This window comes from Linepithema humile, chromosome 2 (genome assembly GCF_040581485.1).
Source record: "Linepithema humile isolate Giens D197 chromosome 2, Lhum_UNIL_v1.0, whole genome shotgun sequence".
Lineage (NCBI taxonomy): Eukaryota > Metazoa > Arthropoda > Insecta > Hymenoptera > Formicidae > Linepithema > Linepithema humile.
This window is the reverse complement of record NC_090129.1, coordinates 8,056,769-8,069,786: the sequence shown is the minus strand read 5'-3', so window position 1 is coordinate 8,069,786 and position 13,018 is coordinate 8,056,769. Positions and strand designations below refer to the sequence as shown.

Here is a 13,018-nt window from a genome sequence, read left to right as displayed (position 1 = left end):
TCGATTATATGCCTTGACCTACCTACGCATGATTTAGTGTACGCGCGATTCGCAGCAAAAGCCTCGTCCGGTGCGAAACCGACGTCTCAGAGTCGCGCAAACCGAGTCTGGCTCTTTTCAAGCGCGTTTGTAAATAATGAATGTTTACTGTCCTCTGCGAACGGGACACGTTTCGTCGCGTTGAACTTGTTCGTTCGTGCGGCAAACGTTGACGATCCGTGATTCGTTGTACTATCGAGCGACTATCGAAATACTTTCGTAAAATTTCAAAAAAGTTTCCGAAGTGGCAGTTATTTTGCGGTTGATATATATTCTGATTACTCTTATATACTTGATATAGTATCTTTGGCAGTATAATTTTGTAAACGAGAGTTCCTTTGGAATTTTCTTCTAGGAGTCCTTTCTGACCACATTTTATGTCTTCGTCGTAAATTAAACAAGAGATTTACAAAAAAAAAAAAAAAAAAAAAAAAAAAAGTAAACCGTTTTTATATTAAAACATATGCGCCTTTTATTAGAAATACATTTTTTTGAAATAAAATTTTTTTCAGATAAAAAAAATACAATAACGTGCCATAAAAATTATTTAATCCTTGAGAGATCTAAAAAAAAAATCGACACTACATTTCGTCAAGAATCTAATAAACCATACAGTCAGTGAGAATATATTTCCGAAATTCAACTCGAAATGAAATTGCCGCGCTTAATTCCTTTCATGTAAAAACCACAGGACGGAACGACATTGTGTAAAAGGACTATTTACTTTTCAACAATTGCATAAACGCATTATTGGTGTGCGCGTGGAGCGACGCACATGCCGGTAAATTGCATGTACCGCGAACGTGCGGAACGTTTTTACATGCCGTTCACGCAGCGCGCAATGCAATAGAGCTTTTTTACATGCTCGGTGCCGAACAGGACGGTCCGACTGATCAGTGATAAATTTTGTTCCAAAGTTACAATGTTACATGTTAATGCCGGCCGCATAGCGCCGTCCTGCCGGACCGTCTAACGACGTCAATGCAAATTTATGTTAAAGGAAACGGAAAAACAATTGCTCCTAGATTCGATAACATCCGACGAATAAGGAAGGAGGGAGGACTCGGGAGGAAACTCAAGATGAACCTCGATCATCCTTTGATACGCAGCTCTTTTTGCTTTTTTTTGGTCTCGATTTTTCGAGACCAATTATCATTAAGTTTACAGAAAGTGCGTGCCGGGCTCTCGTCAAACATTCTGTCAATGCTGTTACGCTCTTACGTCATAATAAATGTAACGCAATGTCCGTTGCGGTTGTAAAATTGTATTTTCGAAATCTTCTATTATAATTTACGCAGCAATCGTGACGAATTGTCGATATAAAGGATTAGATTACATTATCACAAAGTGGCTCTTGTGAAATCGTTTCACGAAACCGCGAAATTGCGCAATTATGCGATCATACAAAACCGTGTAATTTTGAAGCGTCTAATTTTCATTTCCGAGCGCGGCAGTGACACTCCATTGTCTTTATTGTTGGAAATGATTGATCTTGCGGAGATACTTGCGCTCATCGTGGGCCGATATTATTAATATCAATGAATATCGTTGTCCGCCGAAGGAAAAATATTAACTCGCCTCGATCATAAATCACGCATTGTTTCTGTCGGTTACCAAGGTCCGAAGAGTGCGCGTCATTGTCTGTTAGCCACATATCAACTATTAAATTCTGATTTATGATTGTATCGATCGATTTTACTCGGAGTCGCGTGAGGATGTGCTTAGCGCATTTTCGCAATCGCTGAACGAATTCACTAATCACAATTCTGAACGTAAATTTTGAACGCTCGATTTTTCTTCAGATAAATGGAGAATTTCGGAAGAAAAGTTAAGTTCAGATTGTACTTGGCGGCAATAAAATGTGCAACATCATTTATTATTCGTTATTGAAATATTATTGGACCGTTAAGGATTATTGATTAGTGTAAAGATATATCGAAAGATATACGACACCATGGATGAACCTTTTTTGGAAGATATACGGAATATATTTCTTCTAACATGTTTGCATATTATATTAATTTGTGACAAAGTGATCACACAAATTGAAAATTATTAGCAATATCTCGTTCGGGAAAATAAATGAAAGATATATTTGTCCTCCTAATTGGACGTTACATCACCCTACGAATAGCTAAAACACAGATGTTTAGAAATTAATAAAATTAAAAAAGAAAAGAAATTAAAATGTTTGCAATTAAACTTACTATGTGTCGTCTGAGCGATTATCCGTCCACAAAAATGTTCAATAATCCTTAACGATAACAAAAATATTGATGTTAATGTAATCCAACAAAACACGAAGTGCAGTTTGATGAAGATGCGATAATCGAAAAAATCAAATACGTTTTAAATGAAAGACTGACTGTTACTAAAAGCAGACATTACCAAAGAAGTTCTAGAACTAGAAGTTCTGAAAGAAGTATTACCGGAATATAACAAGAAAAATCTAAATAAATAACAAATCCAAAAGACAATTAAAAGACGTCGAAAAAGTGGAACATCTTCTAGATGCCTTCGCAGTGTCGTTCAGACATTTGTCTTGTCTGGATGTCTAACACCCGTCGTTCAAAACGTTCTGCACTTCTTCTCGCGTCGTGCTTGTGATAAATACGTCACGGATGTATACAGACATCTGTACAGTGTCTTGTCTGTTAGACACATCTCGAGTGTAAAATTGTTGAGCTTATGAACTGAAAAAATATATATATATATATATTATAATACGAAATCCGGCATAATTCGAAAGTATAATCCGAAGCCCTCCCGGTTGCGCCTTTTAATTAATTTTCAATATCGCGTTTTTCCGTTTCTGCAAAAAACGCTCTATCGCGAGATGAACGCGAGATATCGCGTAGCAAAAGAGTCGCCGCTAATTGCGTACAGTGAGTAATTGCTTATGTCAGAGAAGATGGATCGCGTGGTGTTCCGGTAGTACCAAAACAGGAATAGACAATCAGTGTTCTTTCGTCGGTGAAATTTCGCGATCTATCTTTGTCAATGCGAGTGCATCCAGTTTTCAGAATCAAAGACAAAACGCGTTGCCGCTCGGCTCGTACAATCTGATGGTTTGTAGATGGTGCACTTCGATTAAACAAGACTGCCAACTTTACCGAGGTTTCAGATTATAGATCGCTGTTTTTCTAGTTGCATTTCACCGGAGATACGATCGCGAGTGAAGTGTTAATCACCGTTCGCGATTACTCGATAAACACCGAAAGTAATCAAGACGTTTTTCAAAGTCACATCGTAATCACATTTTAGATTTTCTTGCTATTTGAATCTTTCAAAAAAAAAAAAAAGCGTAATTTTGCGCAATATATAATCACAAAAGTAAGCGGAAGAAATTACGAATGTGCCGTTTTATCTAATTTTGTTGCGCGGATACAAAAACAATTTTTTTAAGAAAATAACGCGACGTTTACAGGATGCGTGAGATTTTATTTTCCTATTCGATAATCGCAATAAGGAAGATTAGGTTTTCACGAGAGAACTCCAATGGCAAGAAGATCTAAAATGTGTTTACAATATGTTGGAAAGAAATATTAATTACTTTCGTGTGCTTTTCAGATGTCTCGCGGAACTTGTGCGAACTTGCTTACTGTCTGGCAAGTGTCAATACGAAAGCGTTTTCAGCGAGATCTCACGAACTTCACAGGTCAACAGACCTGTGAGGAGATGTCCTCTCTCGTCGGATCGATTCCGCGGTGAACGTTTTCTCCGGTCAATTGCACGTTACGATGATTCCTCGATGCATCGGCGGTTGACAGAAGCTACACCGTGCATAAAGTGTGACTCGACGAGCGAGTTATCTCGCTGGCGAAAGAGTAAAAAAACTGTCCGCCGTCGCGTAAACGCGGCGGAGATGCTCGCGCACGGCACGGTTTACTACGACGGCGGGAAAACTCGTCGACGCGAAGTGCAATCACTATTCTCGCGGAGAGCGATCTCCGGAGTGAGTGGAAACCACTACCGCGGACTCGTTACGGCCCTTTCGGGCGCGCGTCGCCGTGTAATCTCGGCAGGAATCTTCTTCGATCGCGAATCTCAAATTGCAGCCGTGAGCTTCCGACTTCTCGGCGGGGCCGGCTCTAACGACTCGTTAAGTTGAGGAGCTCGAGTCGCGATCGAATCACTTATCACGCTTATTTGTCGGTGAACGCGGCTTTCATCGTGCTCGCCGTGCTTCGCGTTCGCGAGTGACGATTGTACCAGCCGAAACTCGTCGTGCGAAGATCGACGTGACTCTTACCGCGACGGACCGTCCTAACAGATGGTCTCCAACGGCGCGGTCTTGGTGCTTGGATTCTGCGTGACGCTGTCGCCCATGCTGGGCATGCCGTGGCTGGTGGTGCTGTGGCCGTTACCCTGACGACCGGCGTTGATCTGCGGATTTCTGCTGAAGAATCTCTTCACGGCCGCGCGGACTTGCGGCTGAAAGCCGACTGCCACGAAGATCAGCACTCCTTGAAAGGCGTTTATCAAGTCGGTGACGTACCAGATGTATTGCGGCCCACCGACCGCCCAGGAAAGCACGTCAGCCACCCAGGTGATGCCCATCACGATTACCAGCTTCATGCATATGCGGCCGAGCGTCGCCCTGAAAGCAAAAAACAGAGACGAAAAACTCAAATGCGAGAAATACTTCCGAGCTGTTTTCAAGCGAGAAATGCAAAGAATCGCGATTGATAAATTGCCGCCGTCCAATACTTCGGTCCAATAATTCTGACACAGTCATCAATTCGTAAAGAGCGATTCTATCAATAAAACGGCGAGATGCTATATCTTCGAAAACCTTGAAGGCAATATCGTGCATCGTTCATGGCGATCGTTCACATAATGATAATAGAAAATGAAATGATGATGATGATAGAGTGTCATGCGGAGAGGGCACGTCTGTAATTTTAGCCAAGCTATCAATTAGCTCGTATATGTGAACCGAAGAGGCCGCAAGCACGAAAGATCATGAGTGCAATTGATTGTAATAGCGCGGATGACATTTCGCTATTGTTTACGCCACGATCGTTGTGTTGGTGGCATTAAATGCGATATTGCAAGAAATTATTTATCGCGCTGCAACACGCGGGACACTCCCCGACGGTCAATAAAACAATCGTGTGCTTTACGTGACGTGTGTAATGGTTGTAAATGCTACACGATTAATTGACATTGCTCATTTGATATGCGAGACACGCTTCGTCTCACTACGAATAATAGACAACTATCATGCTCCTCGCATGTAAGTTATTGGCTTTTGGAAATTTCTGTTCCGTTCGCGAAATACGATTATGTGACAACAAATTCTTAACTTTATATTCATATTATTGTAAAAATTACAAGTATTCTGTGTAACTTGAACTTTTTCCTTCCTTCTTTATATTCTATTTAACTAAAGAGAGCAATATGGCATAAAATTATGGCCGAAACGTGTTTGTCATCTTTGTGCGTTAATTTATAATATCTATTGCGCTTCTCAGCATCCGCGTATCTCTGATTCTTATTACCTTTCTTTGTTTGTCCTTGAAGAATCATACGTTATATTAATAAAAGTCACAATTTTCCTTCAATTTTACAAATAAAAATCGTGGAAAGAATATGTTAAAAAAAATTAAATTAAATTCGCAATGGCACATTGATTGCAAGAATTGTAATTGATAATGATTCATGGTCATTAATTTTTAGCATTCGAATAAATACTCTTAATCTGATATTCATAAAAAAAGCATAAAAGGTATTCGGCCTTTAACGAAGCCCCGCAATTCTTCACGGCCGGAAACGTCGTGGAATAAATGCAGATAATCGCACTTAGATCGTTATTAAGCGTTATTAAGCCGACAGTCGAGCGAGCGCGTCGGCGAGTCTCGCGAGTGAATGCATTCGCGTAGCATCGATTCGATGCGCTCTGCATCGCATATAATATATGCGTGTCCCATCGCGGGGCTTCGAAGTCAAAGCATTATTAATGCGCGCCGTCAGAATATTCGCAGCCCGTAACAGCGCGGCGAATATAGGAACATATCGCAGAATTATGGGCATCATAATGTCGCTCTACGTAAACCGGCGTCCGACCGGTATTATCCTGACGCGCACCGTCGGTCGCGGCACCGAGAATTCTATTTTCGTTGGCATTGCTAATTATTATGAACGGTCCGCGTGCAGTCTCACTCGGTCGCGTGAGTGCAAAACCAGAAGAGGAACTCCAAAGGGGAAATGCGCGAGTGCCGCGATAGGCTGAAAATAACGCCGACAGTGGAAGAAGGATGTGGCGAGGAAAGAGATGAGGACGATGGTCAGGTTGAAAATAATTTAATGACTCTAACGTTATTTTTGTAATCTAACTGCACTATCAAAACACAATCCGTGAAACAATATTTATGCAGTAATCCTTTTGATGAGAAAAAAATCAGTTTTATATGAATTAAAAAAAAATTTTAAAAAGAGAAATCAAGATATTTGAAAACAGTGATAAGCAAAGTCGGTTTCATAAAAGCAAACAGAAGTGTTAGCAAACAAAAATTCCAGTAGAAATAATAAAACTTGCGTAGTGTGTCGTTTCAATTACGACGCGCTACAGTTTTATTACTCTCATCTAAATCATAAATAAGCAATGAAAAGATTTAATTGTTTCTTAATCTGATCTTTTTGCCGTTATTACGTAGCTTCCAAGTGTACGGACGTATTGTTCGGATATATACATTCTGACTAGCTTAAATAGCTGCTTGAGAAATCTTTTCACGTATTCAAGCACAGAATAATGATAAAAAAATTGCGAAACACATTCGTCTAATCGCTTCGCGATATAATATGAAACTGTTGAGAAATTCTATTTTACAAACAAAGTAATATCGCGCCTGTTGTCAAAGCTTTCATCCGTGGAAGTGTTACGTGAAATATTACCTCTGTCATACATCCGAACGAAAATTTTGCAAAATCGCGAGCAGACGATGAATAAACGAAAAAGGTTTCGAAGCGCTACTGAATGAATGCGATACAATCAACCGTGACAGCTGTCGCGCATTGGACAAAGCACGACCGGAAGCGGGATGTATAGGCTGGAATATGTGGAAGCAGAAAAGTACGGTATCGCGAGGTCAATATTATGAGCAGGACGAACAACAATGACCAGATGATTCCTGCGGGAGGAAGGTGAAGTGCGAGCAAATGAGAGACGGAATGGTCCACGCACGGGAGCTCCGTAAATATTGAATCTCGCTGCACCACTCAGTGCGACCGGCTGAGTGTGTAACGCGAGACAATGCGAGGAAAGGGAAGAGTGGAATGTGCGAGAGAGCGCGGAAAAGAAACGCGAGAATTTCAGGAGGCAACGGCCTTGGCACAAAGGACGCGGAGGAAGATGTCCATTATCAAGGATCGAGAAAACAGGAAAGAGAAACGCACGAGCAATCACGAAGTATACGTTCTTCGTTTTTTTTTTTTTTGTTTTATAGCGCAATTTCTGTCGTCGAGCAAATAAAACCGAATAGCGAAGTCGTTACACATCGATATCTATATATACGATAAAATCTATTTTCTAAATGCAGTTATGTTCTTTATCGTATTATCGTATATCGGACGACAAATATTTGTTCAACTGTACTATTTAAAAGGAAAAATTGACGTGTTCCGATAAAATAATTCTAAGTCCGTGGTATTTCGATTTTACGAAATATTAATCTGTAATTTAAAACGTAGATTTTCATTTTAATTCGTGCGATTTTTCCAAATATGCAAAGAATGCGATCAACCGTTAAGAGAATAATTGATGTAAAATTCTACGCTACGCGTCAATGAAACACATCTCTATTTGTAATTCCATGTTTCTTTATTTAAGTCTTCAATGAAAAAGAACAGGAGTAGATCTCATTTATTATCGTGTCGAATCGACGGTACAAATGATTGATATCGGACGAGTCGCACCAAGAGGGCCGTGCTAAACTCGGAAGATGAAAGCGACGGATGCAGAGACACCGCGACGAAAAACGATCTGAAATAGACAGTCGTGAGCGTTTACGCGCGTTTATTCGTGGTTGCAAATAAATGTCAATCTTCGCGGGTGGCGAGGATGGCGGAAGGTCTGCGAACTCGACGACGGAGTTAATTGACACGAGTAGACGGCGGAGAGAAATTTGCGCGGCCGCGAGGATGACTGGGAAATATCAAATACGGCTTGATGCCGGCTAGAAGGGGTCGACGACTCGGAATAAAATTTTAAACATCGCGAAAGTACTTGTTTACTCGTTGTCAGGCGGCTTTAGAAGTTTCTTGACGTGTACGTAGTTAATCATTTATAAGGCATGCAGTACATATTTATGCTATTTTTGAACACGCGGTAAACGCTTGGCTTTATAGCCAATACATATATAATAATTCGCTATACACAGTGCCTACTGTCGGAGAATAGAAGCTAATGAAGAGGATGTTGAAGGATTGAGGAAATATTTACGGTTTCCGAAACCGTTGCAGCACAGCTGCAATTAGGGGCTTTAATTTTTCGCACGCTGCAACAAATTCAATATTTCGTTCCGGTAACTCGATAAAATTTTAACTCTCTACAATGATAAAATTTTCAAGAAATAAAGAAAAAATTTGAAGTTTATTACAATATTATAAGTCAGATATTGTATAGTATTTCTATATATAGGATTTAATAATATATTATATTTATAGTTTAATAAAATATCGGGTGTAATTCGATGTTCGAGCTGTCAAACAGCTTAATTTGCAATTTACAAGGATTAAATATATGGAAATATTATACAAGTATGAATGCAAGAAGATAAATATGGGCAAATAAATATGAACAAGTTATGGGGGGATGTATATCAACCGCAATCGCGATATAAAAGTGTGTTGCGTCTTGCTAACAGATGTATTCGCGCTTATAAATCTCGGCTGCGAGCAGTTGAACGACTCTCGGTACTTTCTTCCAAGAAACACATATCACGGGGAGACATAAAGGTACGATATAACGTGAAAATCCTTCTTTTCACAATTTAAACGCCAAGAAGTGGCAACTTACGGGCACGGCGGACGCACGCGGGCAGGTATCTCTCTAAAATAAAAAGAAAAATAAAAAGAGCGCGCTGTATAAGTATATTTATACGACTCTTTCTCTCCCTTTCTCGCGCGGTCGCGTCGCACAGAAATACTGTCGCACGTTTTCTCCGTGCGGGCGGTCGAGCGTCAGCATGAAATATTTTTTAGCGCGGTGAATCCGCTATCCGCTGCTATCTCGGCTGCGAGTCGAAACCGAGGAAACACAGATCTCCACTTTACGCGACCGCGACTGGGGAAAAAAGGTGGCGTGAGGTACGACAGTACATTAGGCTGCGAACTGGATCCGCACGTCGGATGACACTCTTGCACTCCCGACGGTTATTGCGAGTGTTTCACCGCGTTTATGCCCCTGCGGCCACCATCGTCACCTTTTGTCAGGTCCGAGAATAATTCAAGTCGGCTATTCCTTTCTCCGTCAAATCGGACGTGACGTCCGTACGTTATTTGCGCCGCGGGAAACTTTGGCCGGTCGCGTGGGAATAGCCGTGGGCCGTTTTAAAACGTCAGAGGATTTTTCGCGAAAGCTTTTCACTCAACTAATATATCGCCATAATTGCGCTCTCGACACGTATAACAAAAAGAACTTTTGCCGCGAGAATTTTTATTAATCTACTTGTTACGTCTAATAAATGTATAAAGTGGAAAATTTCTTGAAAAATATTAACATTTTTTTATATTTCAGTAAATTAATTATTTAAGTTTGATGTATATATTAGTTAAACTAAATCAACTTTGATAATATACTTATTGCATCTTATCGATGAAAAACAAAAGATTTACTTTTTATCAGAATAATATTGTTATCTTAAATATAATATTGGCAGATGTTTGAAAGGTTTCGTAAGGCAATTTATTCTCGTCCAAATGTTCCGGAAATCACGTGAACGAACATAATGAACAAAACCCGCATCGGAGGTATAAAGTAAACTCAGAACGAAGTGAAATCTATACATATGGGATTACGTTTTCTTTACCAGCACAATGGCCACGTATTGTGTTCGCGTACATACATTACGACGGGCGAATAGCATCGTCGAAATCGCGAACTGGGATCGTCAATATCAATCTCGAATAGAGCGGAAGGATGTAAGCGGATCGTCGAACGAATGGAAAATAACGATTGCCTGATATCAGTCGGCTGGAAGGTAATAAAATAAACCTTCTCCTGCGTGAAGTCTGCACTCTATAAAAAGAATTCGCCCGCCGTACAGATGATCGGAAACTACGGGGTGTTAAACACCTTTCGTCGTGGAAAAAAGTGGAAAATATTTTGATTGCCTAACGCGCCGGAATTTTTGTGCAAAATTATTATGTTGTCATCCATTTACACGTTCAATTTTTAAATGAGAAAAACTGTATCATACTATCTGATTCGCGTACAATGTATTGCGATTTTTATTTAAATTTGATAAAAATACTCGTGAAAAGAATCGAAACCGTGCTTTGTTGCAATTTCAACGCCAAAATGTTTATAATTTTTAGTGTTAACTTTAATTAAATTAAGAATTCAGAATATATTAAAGTTTACTCGAAGTTAAAAAATAAAATTTATAATATTACAATAAACGGTTGTTCGTATCAAAGTACATAAAAATACGCTGAAATAAACACTGATATTCCAAAGACTTTCCTCGGCTCGCATGACTTTACATATCCTTTCGCGATCGTTTTCGCACTACCAGTTATCCTTGATATTCAACGAACCCAGCCGTCGTCCTTCGGTGTCCAAAATAAAGTCCCGTATTCCCGCGAAAAAATACGAATCGAGCGTCTTGGTAAAGCCAATAAAATCTGCTCGTTTCCCGGCTGAAAGTGTCGTTTCGCACGAAACGATCAGGCGTTCCTGTTTCGTGGTGGCCGTGCAATGCCGCGTTTATTATCGTTGCTTCAAAGCGCGTCGGAAATGGGCTTGTAAACGCGGCTGTTGGCACAATTCCGGAATATTCCCAGAAATATTGCGGGGGAGGAGGGCATCAATTCACGAGTGTGCGCGTTATCGACATCTTTTTGCGAAAAGCAAATAATCAAAACGACGCACGATCGCGTAATGACCCGTTCGCGATAGTTGCGAAATGTTCTCTTCTCATTTGCGTCCTAACGAGCAACGTTTAACGTTACCGATATAACGAGCGTACAACGTGTTTCGACTGCGTACGCATTCTTTAAATATTTTCCGCATTCTCTTTTGCTCATTTAAATTTTAACAATGCGAGAGGTTTTCATGATTCTACGTGAAAAGTTTTTTACAGAAAAAATATTATAGGCAAAAAGATATCCATTTAAAAAGAAGCTAATATGTCAAAACTTTACTTTATACACAAATAATGCGTTCAAAGTTGACACCTCGATTTCAATAGACCACACATGTGATTCTTCAATTGAATCGATTAACTTGCGCTCGCAGAGCGAGCAAGTCAGCCGAGCGTGAAAATGAGCAGACCCGCAAGCTCACGAGCAAGTTCACGAACGGGAATCGCGGTTTCTCAATCCTTTTCACAAGCCGTTTCTCGGAAACTGCAGAACGTGAGAAGAAAATATCCGCTAAATCTTAATCAGTAAATATTTACGCGAGACAAAGATCGGGCGGCCGATATCCCGAGAGACGAGTGCGAGACATCTATTTACGAATCTCTCCATCTGTTTCTACCGGGAAGCTGTCGAGGGAGAAATAAACGTTATTTTTTTCGCGGAGGGAAAAGCCATATCCGCCGCATTGCAAGATTGGCAAACGATCGAGGCATTGTGCAGAGTTTGGGCGAATCATCAGCTGTTTGGTTCTGTTAGTGCCGCCTCGACTAAACTAACCGGACTGCAAAGCAATCCTTTGTTAATCCATCGATGTGCACCGACTAGTATCGAATATTCGCGTTGTGTTTGGCAGATATTCGAAGATACACTGCTCGCGGAACATAATTAAATCTCTTTGATCTCGACATCTTGTACGCACACGCGTTTCCCGTTCGCTGTTATTACTTTGATTAATGTTATTATACGTCTCACTTGACCGAGTAAATTGTTTTATATGATTGCAAATAGAAATTTATATTGTTAGCTCTTTATGTATTTAATATAATTGCCCTTTTCAGATGTAACATACAAATGTCTGTGATAAAATTAATCTGTTTCTGTACAATATTAGACATGCAAAATTTCCTTTCCAAATTTAGCAAACTTCTTATCACTGTTAACTCACTGCTTTCGCTGCAGTTTCTGTTTTAACTCGTATATTCGAAAGTTTGACAAAATTATCTTCTTATTTTATTGTCAACACGTTTGGAGCAATAATCATCATTTCGTTATTATAACTTATTAATAAAAATATAAGTCTAATTAATAGTAGTAGCTAATAATATCGATGTATACTTTAATACGAGAAAGAAAGTGCAGACTGGAAAACGTAGTGCACCAAAAACATTGTTACCACCGCACAATGTATGTAGAAATAAAATGAACTTGGTTGCAGAAAAAGCTATTTATTACAGTATAAAAGCTTTTCCTGATGTAAAGAGCAAATGTGAATATCCGTGCAAACAAAACATTGTTATTCCGCAGTTTTTAATGAAATCCGTTATTTGCGAATAGAACACGCAAATGAATATCATGTTCGTTTAAAACAGTTATAACATTACGAATTATTTCCATGGAAACGTTAAAGTTTATCTCTAAACGATCGAGGAAAATATATACCTGTTGGTTCTTTTTTCTTTTAACTCGCCGGGAGAATGTTTACTTACCTCTCGGTGGTGCTTTTTACGAATTCGCCTTTCCAGAGACCACATGTCAATTCGCGGGCAGTTACGGCAAAGAATAAAAGATTTATAGCTAAAAGCACTCCTACTGGCCCGAAGAAGTAAGCCAAGATTTCCATGTCACCTGCAAAACAAAACGGAAAACATTTAAAAACTCGCAAATAATCAAACGT

At 39.8% G+C, this 13,018-nt stretch overlaps 1 protein-coding gene across 2 annotated transcripts in view; it reads right to left on the bottom strand.

The window, feature by feature from the left end:
* Positions 1-428: 428 nt before the first annotated feature.
* mthl1 (methuselah-like 1) overlaps positions 429-13,018 on the bottom strand; it is a 120,790-nt gene continuing 108,200 nt past the window's right edge. Inside the window, exons 6-8 of one of the 2 annotated variants that reach the window (XM_012378440.2) lie at positions 12,831-12,969; positions 4,292-4,639; positions 429-2,732 (exon numbers count right to left, since the gene is read on the bottom strand). In XM_012378440.2, the coding sequence (XP_012233863.1) occupies positions 4,306-4,639; positions 12,831-12,969 (473 nt within the window). In that variant the 3' untranslated portion in view covers positions 429-2,732; positions 4,292-4,305. Of the gene's footprint in view, positions 4,640-12,830; positions 12,970-13,018 lie in introns of both variants that reach the window. The other variant, XM_012378439.2, reaches the window with a different exon arrangement.